This window comes from Mesoplodon densirostris, chromosome 13 (genome assembly GCF_025265405.1).
Source record: "Mesoplodon densirostris isolate mMesDen1 chromosome 13, mMesDen1 primary haplotype, whole genome shotgun sequence".
NCBI classification, from domain to species: domain Eukaryota; kingdom Metazoa; phylum Chordata; class Mammalia; order Artiodactyla; family Ziphiidae; genus Mesoplodon; species Mesoplodon densirostris.
Window position 1 is genome coordinate 18,145,678 of NC_082673.1, and position 17,395 is coordinate 18,163,072.

Below are 17,395 nucleotides of genomic sequence, written 5' to 3' on the forward strand. Positions count from 1 at the left end.
GTTCCCCGACCAGGGATCAAACCCATGTGCCCTGCAGTGGAAGCATGGATTCCTAACCGCTGGACCTCCAGGGAATTCTCCATCTTAACCAATTTTAAGTGTACAGTTCATTAGTGTTAACTGTATTCACATTGCTGTGCAACCGATCTCTAGAACTTTTTCACCTTGCCAACCTGAAACAATACCTATTGAGCAACTCCCCATTTCCCCAGACTACGCCCCACCCCATGGATATTTACCTTTAAAAAAATGGGAAAGTAGTACAGTTCTTTAGTAAAACCTTTTACAAATATGATTATTTTCCTCTAAACTTGTAGGTTTTTAAGGCCCCAATTCCATGCCATTTTTGGGCTACTAATCCCAGACCATGTCCTTTAAAGAATTTCAGGTAGCAAAGCATCTAAAGGGGTGGCTGTTTTTCTAGAACAAAGTGAGAGTTTTGGAATGAAATACATTCCACACACAAAATAATGACCATTGTAAGGTATTCCCTGGACCTGTAGTTTGCTAAAGTGAGTGCATTCTCAAGCCTGGTGAGACCCCCCGCCCACCATGCAGAAGTACAGCTAATGTCCTGTGTCTGGGGTCTCATCCAGCCGGACTCTACCCTCTGGCTGAACCTGTTGCCGAGCAGAAACACTTTGCGTGAGCCTGTTCAGTGCAGAGCTTTAGGTTCTGCTTTCTGCCCATGAGAATTGTTGTATAAAGAACTTGTGGGAGGGAATTCCCTGGCGGTCTAGTGGTTAGGACTCCACGCTTCCAAGCCCAGCGGCGTGGCCATAAATAAAGAAAGAAGGAATAGGAGGGGGTGCTTAGGGTTTAAAAAAAAAAAAAAGAACTTGTGGGAGGGAGAATAGCAATGCAGAGGGATAAAGAGTGCTAGTCTTTTGATCTTCTAAAGAAGACCTACAGGCTGTTTTTTTTACTATTGATTGGAAAATACCTGGTTTTGTTTTTAAAGCTCTGTGCTCTCATTTGTATTACGTGTTCACAAAGAGTACATTCTGAATCATTTTCCTTTCCTCTTGCAGCAAGTGCTCAGATATTAAACACACACATACACACACACACACACACACACATTCAAAAGAGGAAACAGTTGGATAGGAACTCAGAAATCATGTGACTGATGACTAAGTTAAATTTTTTCTACTTATTAAAAAGGAAGAGTCTGATGATTAGTTACTGATTGTCTTTGCATTTTTAAAGTTTTGAAGATACTGAATCATGTTCCCATTTATGCTTTTTTCCGCCCTGTTTTCTTCCACATTTACTGAACCTGAAGAGAAACGCTGGGTCTGCAACTCCTCTGACACAAGCGTTTGGTACTCCTACTGTGGTAAGTACGAGGGCGAAAGCAGGTACTCATAATGTCAACTGTTCCAAGGGCAAGTTTTCACGGGAACCTTTTTCTGCTGTCGCCGGGACGCAGGAAATGACCGTATGTTCCGGCTGCTGGGGAGGCTGCTGACAGCAAAAGTGATGATTGGTTCCTGCCCTGGGTGGATTTTCTCGATCCGTCACGGGCCTCACAGGTCTCTGAACTGTGTTGCACTTGACCTCCAAGTGCTTCTGTCCTTTCCTGTGGTCAGCTAGCTCTACCTTGAACCCAGTTTCAGATTCTTCCCAGTTTGGGCAGGACTCTCTGCTTCTGAGATTTTGCCTCAGCCCCAAGACTGACCAGGTCTTCCTGAGAAGGTAGAACAGTCCTAAATGCTGCTTGGAATTGATTATAGCTCCAGGCCGTGATTTTTTTTTCCAACGGTGCTCTGTGTTTCCGGCTGTGGTTTTTGAAGGCTCTTGGAATTACCTCCCTAATTGGATGTAAGGCTGATTCTGTCAGTTACTGTGTGACCTTGAGCAAAGTCTTAGCCTCTCTGTGCCTCAGCTTTTTTATCTGTAAAGTGAAAGTGATTTTCGAACCCATTTTACAAGGATTGTTTTCGAGGTAAAATTTTTAGCACAGAGCCACATAGAAACAATAATATTGATTACTTAAAAAAAAGAATCAGCTACACTCTAATGCTATTTACTGGTTGGATCACTGTTGTTTTATCTTGTTTTGTTTAGTTTTCCCTCTTTCTCTACAAATATCTGCTGGTGTGAAAGCACAGCTTCGGGGCTTGACTACTGTTTTGGTTTGGTGCTTTGCGTTGTGTTGCTCACTATAGGTTGGTTGACCTTTTCTACCCACTAGTGATATCAGGAAGGTTTAAGGGGATGCTCCCGAAAATACTTGCTAGCTGAAATCCTCATGGGAAAAAAGGACTTACCGTCTAATCATTTGGGGAAGATTTACAAATGTACTTTGAGTTCTGAGAAGTTCTGCGATAAAGAAACCTATTTAAGGGGTTTCCCTGGTGATGCAGTGGTTGAGAGTCTGCCTGCCGATGCAGGGGACGTGGGTTTGTGCCCCGGTCCAGGAGGATCCCACATGCCACGGAGCAGCTGGGCCCGTGAGCCATGGCTGCTGAGCCTGCACGTCCGGAGCCTGTGCTCCGCAACGGGAGAGGCCACCACAGTGAGAGGCCTGCGTACCACAAAAAAAAACAAAAAACAAAAAAAACCTATTTAATCCCCCAATTTTCAGTTTTATTTTGTTTTATTTTTTGAGTGTGTGTTTACAATCCTGCAAATACATTCTGGCAAATATTAATATAAACTTACTTCTGGGGAATTAGGGTAATTGCCAGATGTGAGAACAAGACCTAAGTGTCTGACTAGTCTCAGGCTGGTGGCTTTTTTTTCTGTTTGTGATTGTGCCGAATTCCCTGAAAATTCCCCACCCCGCAAGGTCAGTTTACACTGCCCTGTTCCAGGCCCTCTTCAGTGCACTCGGCCCCCTTGTCACCTCTCCTTTGGCGCTTCTGCTTCATGCATTGATTATGCCACCTTCTCTGTGCTGTATTTCCTATGGCCTTTATTTATGTAACACGTCATATTATTATTTAGCTTTTCATCTTCTGGTAACACTCACTCAGTTTGTCTTCTGATTTGATTTTTGAGGAGAGATTTTATCTGTTTGTCTCCAACGCTGAGAAATTCTGTGGTCCCTTCCTGCTGCTCCACGGATATAGAGACCGTGGAGAGCAGGCGGGATATACAGCTAAGCGAGACCCTGCTTGCTGCCATGCCCCTCTCCCCTGCCCCTGCCACGTCAACCTTTCCCTGCCTTAGAGAATCCATCCTGGCTGAGATGGAAATGCGTCATTTGTGGGAAGCACTGATCCCTCTAGAGATTGTCAGGAAGTTGGTGACGACAATTCAGTCCTTCCTGTGAGGATGATTCCCATTTGGCCAAGCTACTGGGCCAAGCTACTGGGTATACCTGTTGGCTAGGGCTGCCGTAAAAAACATCACAGACTGGGTGGCTTAAACAGCAGAAATTTATTTCTCACAGTTCTGGAGCCAGGAAATCCAAGATCAAGGGTCAGTTGGTTTGGTTTCCTTCTGAGGCCTCTCTCCTTGGCTTGCAGATGGCTGTCTTCTTGCCATGTCTTCAAATGGCTTTTTCTCTGTATGCACTCATTCCTGGTGACTCCCTGTGTGTCTAAATCTCCTCTTCTTCTAAGACACCAACGGTATTGCATTAGGGCCTACCCATGTGACCTCATTTTAACTTAATCACCTCTTAAAGGCCCTGTCGCCAAAGACAGTTACATTCTGGGGTACTGGGGGTTAGAACTTCAACATATGAATTTAAGGAGAACACAGTTCAGCGCATAACATACAGAAATGGCAAGAATTGACTGTTTTATCCTCCACCTTTGGAAAAGGCAGGAAATGTGGCTGTCTGAGTCAGTCCACAGAGCCCTGGACACACACCGTCCTGTAACCTAGACTTGTTAGACTCAGCTCTAACCGTTTTTTGGCTATGGATAGTCCTGAAACTCACGGAATTAATGGATTATTTAATTAAACCAGTATTCACTGAGCATCTGGCACGTGCCTGTTCTAGACACTGAGGATATCATCTAGCAGTGAACAACAAGACAAAAGTCACGGCCCTCCTGGAGTTTTGATCAGTGAAATATTCAGCATGTCACATGGTGGTGATTGCCGTGAGAGAAAAATAAAGCAGGGGAGGGGATAGAGAGTACAGAGATGGGGATGGGGGTTGCATTTTAAATTAGGACAGGCAAGGAAGGCCTTACTGAGAAGGTGCCTTTAGCAAGGACAGGAATAGTTGAGGGAGTGAGCCACGCCCATATCCAGCGGAAGGGGTGGCGGGAAGAGCAAGAACAATGGCCTTGAGGTGGGAACATGGCTGGTGATGGAGGGATAGCAAGGAGGCCAGTGTGGCTGCGATGGGATGAGTGTGGGGGAAGTAGCAGAAGATGACATGGAAGGGAATGGGGAGAGGGTGAGGGCCATGTAGGTCAGGGAGCAACTTTATCTTTTACTACGAGTAAAGCCTGGTCTGGCTCCTGGGTTGATAATAATCTGTAAGGCGGCAAAGGTTGAAGCAGGCAATCTGTTGGGAAGCTGTTGCAATAATCCAGGTGAGTGAGAGAATGGTGACTCGGACCAGAGGGGGAGCATCGGAGGCGATGAGGAGGGGTCCGGTTCTGGAAGTATTCCAGCATGGTCCTCTCAGCTAAGTGAGTGTATCTTGGCATCTGGAGTGTCCCCCCAACTCCAAGCAGGCCAGCCTCTTTACTGGCCTTTATTTATACTTGTGTTGATATATATGTGTACTATTCTCTAACCTGAAATATTCGTGTCCCTCTTTCTGTTTCATGGAAACCTCTGAGGTCCATCAAAAGTCCTACCTCCCATACAGAACCTAGTCAAGTCAGTTGAATTTAATTCAGTTTAATACGTCTTTAATAGGCATTAGGTTTCATTATTCTGAGGAATACTGAGAATGCAAAGGTTATGTTAAGATGTAGCTGGTATCTTCAAGGAACTTCTGGCTTTTGTCTTACTTATGTATAGTAGGAGGGCTAACTATACATATCACCAGGATTCATTTGTTTATTCTACAAACTCAACATGGCCACTAGGAAGTCTAAGAGCCATTTGGAGCTAGGACTCTTATACTCCTTTCCAAATCTGTTTCTTCCTAAATCTTCCCTATCTCATCATCCACCTAATTCCTTACCCCCAAACCAGGGGTATCCTTAATTATCTCCCTTATTTTTCACATTGAATTTATTGATGATTCCGTTTTTAATATCCCCAGAATATATTCTAAAGCCAACTACTTTTTTTTTTTTTTTTTTTCCTGGCCACACTGTGTGGCTTGTGGGATCTTAGTTCCCTGACTAGGGATTGAGCCTAGGCCATCACAGTGAAAGCACCAAGTCTGAACCACTGGACCGCCAGGGAATTCCCCAACTACTTTTTTTTTTTAATTTAATTTTTACTTTATATTGGAGTATAGTTGATTTTCAATGTTGTATTAGTTTCAAGTGTACAGCAAAGTGATTCAGTTATACATCTACAAATATCCATTCTTTTTCAGATTCTTTTCCCATGTAGGTTATTACGGAATATTAAGTAGAGTCCCATGTGCTATACAGTAGGTCCTGTTGATTATCTATTTTATATATAGTAGTGTGTATATGTTAATCCCAAACTCCTAATTTATCCCTCCTCCCTAACTTTCCCCTTTGGTAACCATAAGTTTGTTTTCTATGTCTGTGAGTCTGTTTCTGTTTTGTAACTAAGTTCCTTTGTATCATTTTTTTAGATTCCACATATAAGTGATATCATATGGTATTTGTCTTTCTCTGTCTGACTTACTTCACTTAGTATGATAATATCTAGGTCCATCCATGTTGCCACAAATGGCATTATTTCATTCTTTTTTTTTTTTTTTGCGGTACGCGGGCCTCTCACTGTTGTGGCCTCTCCCGTTGCGGAGCATAGGCTCCGGACGCGCAGGCTCAGCGGCCATGACATACGGGCCCAGCCACTCCGTGGGATCTTCCCGGACTGGGGCACGAACACGTGTCCCCTGCATCGGCAGGCAGACTCTCAACCACTGTGCCACCAGGGAAGCCCTATTTCATTCTTTTTTATGGCCAAGTAATATTCCATTGTATATTCCACATCTTGTTTATCTATTCCTCTGTCGATGGACATATAGGTTGCTTCCATGTCTTGGCTATTGTAAATAGTTAAAGCCAACTACTTTTCACTGTCCTTTGCTCACCACTCATGTCACCTTCGTCTCTTCTCTGGCCTCTGCAACATCCTCTTAAATTGTCCTTTCTCCACTTTAATTCTTGCCTCCATACAATCAGTTCTTAGCATAGAGACCAGAGAGATCTTTTAAAAATTTAAATATGTTATATAATGTCATTTCAGTTGCTTAAAGCCCCCCAGTGGCTTTTCACTACAATTAAAGTGAAATCCCAACTTTGTACCAAGGCGTCCAAGACCCCTCAAGGTGGCCCTTGCCTACCTGTCTGATTCCTATGACTCCCATGATTCCCACCCTCCCTCATTATTTTCCATTTACACTGACCTATATTATTATTACAGTTATTGTTTGTATTACCAATATAACAAGCATAAAATTTACCCTTTTCATGATTTTTAAGTGTACAATTCAATGATATTAAGTACATTCACATCACCTTGCAACTATCACCATTATCCATTTTCGGAATTTTTCATCAGCCCAAACAGAGACCCTGTACCCATTAAACAATAACTCCCCATTTCTTCCTCCCCCCTAGTCCCTGGTAACCTCTACTCTCTGTCTCTGTGACTTTGTCTATTATATGTATCTCATGTAATGGTCTTTGTGTATATATGCGTGTGTTTTTGTTTTTGTTGCTTGAACATGTCAAAGTCATTGTCACCTATGAGTCTATACTCCTGATTACAATGTGCACAGGGTTGGTTGCTTTCTGTCACTCACTTACTGGATGCTGTAGTTGAGGTATCTCTACCCATTGCCACCCCCAACTCCTCCGTCCCCACCATACACTCAGTCTTTCTCTCGTAGCCCTGTTTGATTTCTTTACTAGAGTGTACATTTATCAAGAGCTGGGCCCTTGCCTGTCTTGTTCATTGTTTCTCTAGTGCCTAGAGCAATATTTGGTGCTAAGCAGAAGTGAATAAACACACATTTATTATCTACAGTGTGCTGTACACAAGAGACATGAGAAATGAATGAGACATGCTTCCTGCCCTCAAGGCTTGTGCTATTTTTATGAAGAAGACTGACATGCAAGCAAATAATTGTGGTAAACATTTTAAATGACCATTGAAGGATGATCAAGTACTGTGAATGATAGTGTGTTTGTGGCTGTCGGGCTGGGGGTGTGTGGAGGAGTCAAGGAAGGCTTAACAGCACTGTTGATATTTGAATACATTTTGAAGGCAGGCAAGGAGTTTCTAGACCGATGAGGACAGGGCATTCCTGTCAGAAGGGACTGCATATTTATGTAATGGAAATTCTGTTGAAGAGGTAAAATGAAGTGCTGTGATGGTTCAACTCCAGCTAATGCTTCCTCCCTTGATCTCCAATAGTACTTAATAGCAACACTCAAGGTGGCACTGGTTTCATTTCCTGTGCCAACTGCAGTTGCCTGGACTGTTGGGTTAAGAAGGATTCTGAGGCAGAGCTCGGTGGGAGAAAGTGCTACGATGGATCCGCAGTGCTGACATTTGTGGTTGCAGGGGAAACCGGAGGCTCTTGTGCTTTTGCTGAACCTGGCCACGACTTTCTTTGGTATTTAATAAACCAAGTGTAGAATTTTACCATAAACATGGTGACTTTAAAGTAATAAAGCTATTTTCTGTTAGTTCCCAAACCTTTGCAAATAAATTAAAAATCACATGCTATGTACTGTTATGTGATCTTTTGATCCTTACATCTAATTTTTTTAATGTATGGTGGTCTTGTCTTCCTAGGAAAATCTTAGGCTTCCTGACATAAAGATTAAGGTTACACTTCTATTCTCTCCCCTCACTCCACCCTACCCCACTCTGCCTTGCTCTAGTGCTGGCTTAACACTGAGCACCCATAGGGGTATTCTGAACATTTGTCTGATTGCATTGACTTGTCAATCGTTTCATCATAATCAGACCAACTTCAGACATGTGGGACACTTAACTGAAAATAGAGAATTGCCCTTATGACATACAACATGGCCCTGGTGATTCACTGCTTTTAACTTGTTCCCGGCTTTGCTCCAGAGTCTTGGTTGCCTTGCTCTGAGGGTCTTCTACAAGCTTATCACTGAGAAAGAAGAACACATTGCACTGTGCTCGGTAATGCATATGAAAGTGCCCACGTTTCAATACCGTGTCAACCTTTCATGGTAAGAAAGTCAATAAGTATATTAATTATGCAAACCTTCAAAAATATAGGTGAAAAAAAAAAGAAAAGAAGGCACCATAAGCCTATCACAGTTAAGAGTTAACCACTATGAGCATTCTGATATTTTGGTAAATGTTCTTTTAGATATATAATGATATATGTTGAAAACGGTCAAAGTAGAACCATAGTGTATATACTGTTGGGTAACCAGCATTTTTTAAACTTGATAGTATACCATAAATGTCTATAACATTAAATATCCTAAAAATTCATGTTAATGACTATATATTAATTCAGTAAATAGATGCACAATATTTATCTATTTAGTCACCTTTGAGCATTTTTTTACTTGAGATATAATTGATATATCACATTATATTAGTTTCAGGTATACAACGTGATTCGATATTTGTATATATTGTGAAGTGATCACCACGATAAAGCTAGTTAGCATCCATCACCTCACATAGTTACAATTTTTTTCTTCTTTTGGTGAAAACTTTTAAGATCCACTTTCAAATATGTGAAACAGTATTATTAACCATAGTCACCATGCTGTACATTACTTCCCCATGACTTATTTATTTTATAACTGGAAGTTTGTACCTTTTGACCCACTTCACTCATTTCTCCGATCTTCCATGCCCTACCTCTAGCAGCCTCTGTGTCTGTGAGTTTATTCTTTGTCTTTTGAGTGTGTTTGTTTTTTAGATTCCACATATAAGTGAAGTCATACAGTATTTATTTTTTATTTATTTTTGGCTGTACCACACAGCTGATAGGATTTTAGTTCCTCAACCCGGGCCCTCAGCAGTGAGAGCTCGGAGTTCTAACCACTGGACAGCCAGGTAATTCCCTGTTTCTCTTTGTCTGACTAATTTCACTTAGCACAGTGACCTCAGGTTTCATCCATATTATTGCAAATTGGGCAGGTTTTCCTTTGGTCATAATCCACACAGGAATAAACATGTCTGCATCAAATGTTTGTGAACATCCATGATTCGATGAAATGACTGTTAATATAGCTCATTCTGTGAGACTTTTATTGCAGGCAAACTCAATTCATTGAGAGATGTTAACATTAATTTTAAGGGTTGCATTCAGGGGCAAATTAAATAAAACTGGTTTAGTCTCTTTCCCCTCATCCTCAGTGCTTTTATAAGCTCTTCTACATCCTTCTTGAAACTTCTTATTTAGGAAGATTTGTTTATTAACTCATTCATTCATGTATTCAGTCGCTTACCATTTACTAGAATTCTGAGTACTTGATGTGTATTTTCTATTTTTAACCAATGGAACATACAGAGAGGTGAGGAGAGTATAGAAAAGAAGAGCAATGTAGAAAAGAACAGGTTAAAAAGTGTGAAAATGGAACAAGTAATTTTATGAAAATATGTTTTGGGGAGTTCACCCCCTTCCCCACAGTTTAAAGTAATTCACTACCTTCATCCTCCACCTTAACAATGTAAGGGCATTAAAATACTAATCTGTTTACATTATAGGGAGTTCTTTTGGTATTCGTACAGTATTTTAAATTTTATTTTACTGTGGTAAGAACATTTTACATGGGATCTACCCTTTTAAATTTTTGAGTGTACAGTACATCATTGTTGACCACAGGCATGAAATTGTACAGCAGATCTCTACAGCTTATTCACTTGCTTGACTGAAACTCTGTGCCCATTGATTAGTAACTCCCCATTTCCCTCTCCCCTCAGTCACTGGCAACCACCATCCACTCTTTGATTCTATGAATTTGACTATTTTAGATACGTGGGCTCAGGCAGTATTTGTCCTTATATGACTGGCTTATTTCCTTTAGCATAATGTCCTCAAGGTTCGTCCATATTGTAGCATATTGCAAAATTTCCTTTTTTTTAAGACTAAATAGTATTCCGTTGTATGTATATACCACACTTTCTTTATGCATATATCTGTTGATGGACATTTAGGTTGTACCCACATCTTGGCTATTGTGAATAGTGCTACAATGAATTTAGGAATGCTAATATCTCTTTGAGATCCTGATATCAATTGTTTTGGATAAGTACCCAGAAGTGGGATTGCTGGATCATATGGTAGTAATATTTTTAATTTTTTGAGGAATCTCTGTATTGTTTTATAGAGCAGTTGTACCATTTTGCATTCCTATCAGCAGTGTGCAGGCATTCCAGTTTCTCCACATCCTTGCCAACTCTTGTCCTTCTTTTCTTTTTTTTTTTTCTTTTTGCGGTACGCGGGCCTCTCACTGCTGTGGCCTCTCCCGTTGCGGAGCACAGGCTCAGCGGCCATGGCTCACGGGCCCAGCCGCTCCGCGGCATGTGGGATCTTCCCGGACCGGGGCATGAACCCGTGTCCCCTGCATCGGCAGGCGGACTCTCAACCACTGCGCCACCAGGGAAGCCCCTTCTTTTCTTTTTTTGATAATAACCAATCTGACTGGTGTGAGGTGCTATCTCATTGTGGTTTTGATTTGCATTTTCCTGATGCTTAGTGACGTTGAGCATTTTTTCATATACCTGTTGGCCATTTGCATGTTTTCTTTGGAGAAACGTCTATTCAAGTCCTTAGCTCATTTTATTTAATTAATTTATTTATTTTTAAATTTTTTTATTTTTTCACACACACTGTATTTTATTTTTACAAGAGATAAATAAACTGACACCAAGCATTGTAAATGGATGACTACAACAAAAGCAACAATGATTGCAATTACCAAACATGAAACACACTCGTACTATGTCATAATATTGACATTCAGTCCAGTAATCCTCCACTGTAACAGCTCCTTTACTTTGCAGTGAAAATTGATTTGTATATTTTTTGCCTCTGAGTCCTTGTGGGATTTTTTTTTTTATTCAAACAGAAAGTCACAAAAATTATAATCATCCTCATCATTTCACTCAGTCCCATGTAATTAATTTTTTTTATCTTGATCTTTTGTTAGCACTTTTATGAATTCATCAGTTTTCCATTAGAGTTCTGAAAATGCTTATTCATTCAGTTCAGCAGTATAGTCAGTTACCAGAAACCTGTACTTGTCAGAGTCTTTTCCATGAATTCCTTGAAGATGAAACCCTTTTATAGGAACATTTTTGCAAAAGCATCAGAGTACACCCAGAACTGTCTGTAAATGACAAAAGACTTAAAAATGACCATGGTTAAAGATTTGATGAAAGTTCATAATAATGCAATTGACAAGGAAATTTAGTTATTTCTGAGATATACATTTTAAAGTAATAACTAGAATTATGACTTATAACATTATACCAGAACATATAAGATTTTTAGAAATTTCATGTAATGTCTGAAACATTTATATTAACATATTTCCATACAAACAACCCAAAGAAAGTTTAGTATTAGTTGTTTTTTTTGTTTGTTTGTTTGTTTATACTGCAGGTTCTTATTAGTCATCAATTTTATACACATCAGTGTATACATGTCAATCCCAATTGCCCAGTTCAGCACACCACCATCCCCACCCCACCGTGGTTTTCCCCCCTTGGTGTCCATACGTTTGTTCTCTACATCTGTGTCTCAACTTCTGCCCTGCAGACTGGTTCATCTGTGCCATTTTTCTAGGTTCCACATACATGTGTTAATATACGATATTTGTTTTTCTCTTTCTGACTTACTTCACTCTGTATGACAGTCTCTAAATCCATCCACGTCTCAACAAATGCAAGTTCTTAGCTCATTTTAAAATCAGGTTATTAGTTTTATTACAATTGAATTGTTGGAATTCCTTATATATTTTGGAGATTCACACCTTATCAGATATATGGTCTGCAAGTATTTTCTCCCATTCCATAGGTTGCCTTTTCACTCTGTTGATTGTTTCCTTTGCAGTACAGAAGCTTTTTAGTTTGATATAGTCCCACTTGTTTATTCATGTTTTTGCTGCCTTTGCTTTCCATGTCATATCCATGAAATCATTGTCAAGACCAATGTCATGAAGCTTTTCCCCTGTATTTTCTTCTAGGGTTTTTACAGTTTTGAATCTTATGTTTAAGTCTTTAATCCATTTTGAATTGTTTTTCATTTGTGGTATAAGATAAAGGTCCAGTTTCTTTCTTTTGCATGTTTTGCCAGCACCATTTTTTGAAGAGACTGTCCTTTCCCCATTTTGCATTCTTGGCATCCTTGTCAAAGATTAGTTGACAAAATACACATGGATTTACTTCTGGGCTCTCTGTTCAGTTCCATTGGTCTATATGGCTGTCTTTTTGCCACTACCATACTGTTTTGATTACTGTAGCTTTGCAGTATAGTTTGAAATCAGGAAATGTGATGCTTCCTCTTTCTCAAGATTTTCTTGCCTATTTGTCATCTTTTGTGGTTCCATATGAATTTTAGAGTTGTTTTTTCTATTTCTGTAAAAAATGCCATTGAGATTTTGATAGAAATGTATTGACTCTATAGATTGCTTTGGGTAATATGGACATTTTAATAACATTAATTCTTCCAATCAATGAACATAAGATATTTTTCCATTTGTTTGTGTCTTGTTTAATTTCTTTCATCAGTGTTTTGTAGTTTTCAGCATACAAGTCTTTCACCTCCTTAGGTAAGTTTAATCCTAGATATTTTATTCTTTTGGTGCTATTGTAAATAGGATTGTTTTCCTAATTTCCTTTTTATATAGTTCATTGTTAGTATATAGAAATAGAACTGATTTTTTTGTATTTTGATTCTGTATCCTGTAACTTTACTGAATTTTTTGATTAGTTCTGACAATTTTTAATGGAGTTTTTAGGGTTTTCTAGATATAAAATTATGTCATCTGCAAACAGAAAATTTTACTTCTTCTTTTCTGATTTGGATGCCTTTTATTTATTTTTCTTATCTAATTCATCTGGCTAGGACTTCCAGTACTATGTTGAGAGTGGGTATCCTTGCCTTGCTTCTGATCTTAGAGGAAAAACTTTTAGTTTTTCACTGTTGGGTATGATGTTAACTATGGACTTTTCATATATGGCCTTCATTATGTTGAGGCCATTTCCTCTAATTCTAGTTTGTTGAGAGGTTTTTTTTTTTTTTTTTTTTTTTGTGGTACGTGGGCCTCTCACTGTTGTGGCCTCTCCCGTTGCGGAGCACAGGCTCCAGACACGCAGGCTCAGTGGCCATGGCTCACGGGCCCAGCCGCTCCACGGCATGTGGGATCTTCCCGGACTGGGGCACGAACCCGCGTCCCCTGCATTGGCAGGCGGACGTTCAACCACTGCGCCACCAGGGAATCCCTGTTGAGAGTTTTTATCATGAAAGGATGTTGAATTTTGTCATCTATTGAGATGGTCATGTGATTTTTATTCTTCATTCTATTAATGTGGCATATCACATTAATTGATTTTTGTGTGTTAGACCATCCTTGCATCCCATGGATAAATGCCTCTTAATCGTGGTATATGATCCTCTTAATGTGCTGTTGAATTCAGTTTGCTAATATTTTGTGACGATTTTTGCATCTAAACTCATCAGGGATATTGGCTTATAGTTTTCTTGTAGTGTCTTTGTCTTGCTTTACTATCAGGGTAATGCTAGCCTCATAAAATGAGTTTGGAAGTGTGCCCTCCTCTTCAATTTTTGGAAGAGTTTGAGAAGGGTTGGTGTTAATTCTGACTTAAATGTTTGGTAGAATTCTCCTGTAAAGCCATCTGGTCCTGGACTTTTCTTTGGGAAATTTTTGATTACTGATTCAATCTCCTTACTAGTTATAACACTGTTCAGACTTTCTTTCTTTAGTCCTCTGGGGATCTCCTTGGAAAATTTGGGGCTCTGAACGCATGAACCAATCTCTTCGCTCTGAGTGAAATTGAGGGGTAGGTTATCTCTTCCTAATTATACTATGCCAGGAGCAGTGTCTCTTGTGAGAGGGGTCCCGAACCTCAGTACTGAATTGGTGAGTCTGGTTTTACATTCTCCTGGATGCAGGAAACTTTCGGTTGGTTTCTGATTTCTCACAAAGGGAAATTGTCCGTAAATTGTTGCTGAACTGGTGTGTTTGTCAGGGGAAGGAGGACTTTTTACTCTACCATCTGGCTGACTTCACTCCTCTGGGGAGGGAGATATTTTTAACTACCCTCAATTTTTCTCATTATAAAATTTTAATGCTAAAGGTAGTTTTGGGGGGCTGATACTCAGGATACTTACTGTAAATGATTTATAGTAATTTTATTGACATTTTCTTTATTCCATTTAGATAACTTGAAATTCCCTATTTCAATAAATGCCGAGCCCTGTATAACATTGAACGGAGGCCATGGAAATCTATATCTTTACTACATTCCAAGTAAGTCCAAAGTTTTGTTTTTGTAGATCGATTAAAAGGGTTCCAGAAATATCAATGAAATATGATGGTGTTCTAAATGTATGTGTATTAGTTTTCTCTTGCTATGTAACAAATTATCACAATCTTAATGGCTTAAAACAGGACATATTCTTTATCTCATAGTTTTTGTATGTCAATAGTCTGGGCATGGCTTACCTGTGTCAGCTTCAGGAGGTCTCCCACAGGGCTGAAATTAAGGTGTTGGCCAGGGTTTCTTCTGAAGGCTCAACTAGGGAAGGACCCAATTCTAAGCTTATGTGGTCATTGACAGTGTTCAGTTTCTGTCTGACTGTTGGCCAGCCCTCAGTTCCTTGTCATGTGGGCCTTTTCATCATGGCTTCTTGTTTCAGTGAAGTTAGCAAGGGGGACAGTTAACTAACAAGATAGAAGTCACAGTCTTATGTAGCCTAATGATGAAAGTGCCACCCTATCACCTTTGCTGTATTCTGTTTGTTAGGAGCAAGTCACTAGGCTAGCTCATACTCATGAGGAGGGATTACATAATGGCATGGTAAAAATTGAAATAATTTGAAACTTCTAACCATTTACTAGGTATATCCATTGTCAATCATTAGATATTCAGCTGATAAGTAAACTTGGGTTTCCATGAGTCAAAGATTTGTGTATGAGCAAGCAAGGACTTTTTTTTCCTAAAGGTGACCTTTCTAGAAAAAAATACGATGATGATGATGATATGAAAAAAGGCAATGATTTTTGTTTTGTTTTGTGTTATTTCTTCTTTTTCCTCTCTATGATTTTACTTGCCATCATCTTATAAAAGTTAATTGGGTGATGGTGATAGCATTGGGCTGGATCTGAGTGTTTGTGAAAACACACAAAACTTTCATCCTCTCCTACCGGTCAGCTGTTGCCTGTAAGGATCCCAGGAAATTCAGTTGCAATCATCATCATTATCATTATTGTTTTCATCATCACTATTATCATTTACATCCTAGCTTATACTTGGAGCTTATACTTTAAAGTGTGCTTTTACATAAATAAGCTAAAGAAACTTATCCTCCTGATTTTAGTTCTCCAGCTTACAGGAAAAAAGGTAGTTGAGAATCTAGAAATGATAGACAATAAACTTATGCTTTAATTTCCCTGAAAACCTGTATCTTGATACTTTGTTTCTGCATTCATTTATTCATTAAACAATACTTAGTAAATGTATAGTTAATTTCCAGTATTATGCTAGGTGCTGTGAATTCATTGATAAATAAGACATTCTCTTGACCTTCAAGCATCTCTCAGTGCAATAGGAGAGGCAGATGTGGAGATAATATAGTATGATAAGTGAAATGATAGCAATGAGGCTTAGTGGTAGCACAGAGGAAAGAACAGTGAGCTACTTGCCCCACTTTCTTGGCCAAGGGTGAAATAAATCATCTCAACTTTTTTTTTTTTTACTGAAGTATAGTTGATTTACAATACTATATTAATTTCAGGTGTACAACATAGTATTTCAGTACTTTTACAGATTATACTCCATTTAAAGTTATTACAAAATAATGGCTATATTTCCCTGTTCTGTATGATATATCCTTGTTGCTTATTTTATACATAGTAGTTTGTATCTCTTAATCCCCTAAAATAATCTAAACTTTTGCCCAACGAAGGCTCTTCAATTTCTTCCTCTTTTCTCAGGTTTTGTTTTCTGGTCTATGTGGTGTGCTTTACCTCTAGGTGTTTGCAGAAGTGATTATTTACATAACGAATGACCTCATTTTCAAGTGAGCCCCTTCCCCTTAACACACAGGAAGCAGGCCTTCCAGACCCAAGTAATAATAATACAACACAGTTTCACTTAGGGTTCTCTGAAAAGCAGATACCAAGAAGGAATCAGACATACAGGGGATTTTGGGGGGGCGAAATGTTTGTGAATAATAAAGGAAAGAGGAAGCTAGAGCAGGCAAGGAGAGGATGCAGATTGAAGTGATGGTCTGATACCTTTGAAATGAGAGAGAAGGAAGGAGAATTGGGTAGGATGGTCATCAGACCAAAATGCATCCGTGAGACATCCTCAACCAGGTCAGTGGGGAGTCTTAGAGCAAAGATTGCCTGTCACACGTGTCCCATGATAGGCAGGAATAGGCTGCCTCTAGTGTCCTCGTTGTGCTCTGTCATTATAGGAGCAGACTGTTAGAGTCTGGCCTCCGGATGAGTGCTAAGATATATCTGAAAGTGCAGTAGCTGGTGGCTGTCTGCCCACTGCCCTCCTCCCCACAGATTCTTTGGAAGGGAGTTTTAAGCAGCACACCTCCATGGCCACCACAAATACCCTAATCACTTACTAAATATGACATTTATATAATATGATATTAATTCAGTAATGAAAGAATTATTCAGTCATTTTTTTTATGATGCTTTGCAGTTATGACCTGAGTTTCCCTAGAATATAGTAGAACATCTGTATAAAATGTGGGCCACATTCATAGAAATCAACCTTATTTTTGTGGCCCTATCTGTACTTAAATTCAGTAGGAGCTATAAGAGCAACCTTGTACCAAAAATAGGTTGGGAATGGAAATGATTTGAGACTTCATAGCCTTGCTAATAAATTATATGTCACTATTAGCTAATTGACATATACAGCTGGATCATAAGCCTTCCTCAAACTTATTTCCAGAAGTTCCCAAAGTTGTGTTAGGTGAGCTCAGAAACAGTTTTCTTTGCTAAACCCCCGAGAGCCACCATGTTTCTTGTCTCTCACTCCAACACCCACATTGATATCTCTGGCCTGCTGAGCCACGCAAGTTGTACCTCACTTCAACCACTGTTCA

At 39.6% G+C, this 17,395-nt stretch overlaps 1 protein-coding gene across 1 annotated transcript in view; it reads left to right on the plus strand.

The window, feature by feature from the left end:
* Positions 1–1,138: 1,138 nt before the first annotated feature.
* Positions 1,139–17,395, plus strand: part of LY96 (lymphocyte antigen 96) — a 32,995-nt gene continuing 16,738 nt past the window's right edge. Inside the window, exons 1-2 of the mRNA XM_060116234.1 lie at positions 1,139–1,339; positions 14,484–14,573. Of these exons, the coding sequence (XP_059972217.1) occupies positions 1,228–1,339; positions 14,484–14,573 (202 nt within the window). The 5' untranslated portion in view covers positions 1,139–1,227. The remainder of the gene's footprint in view (positions 1,340–14,483; positions 14,574–17,395) is intronic.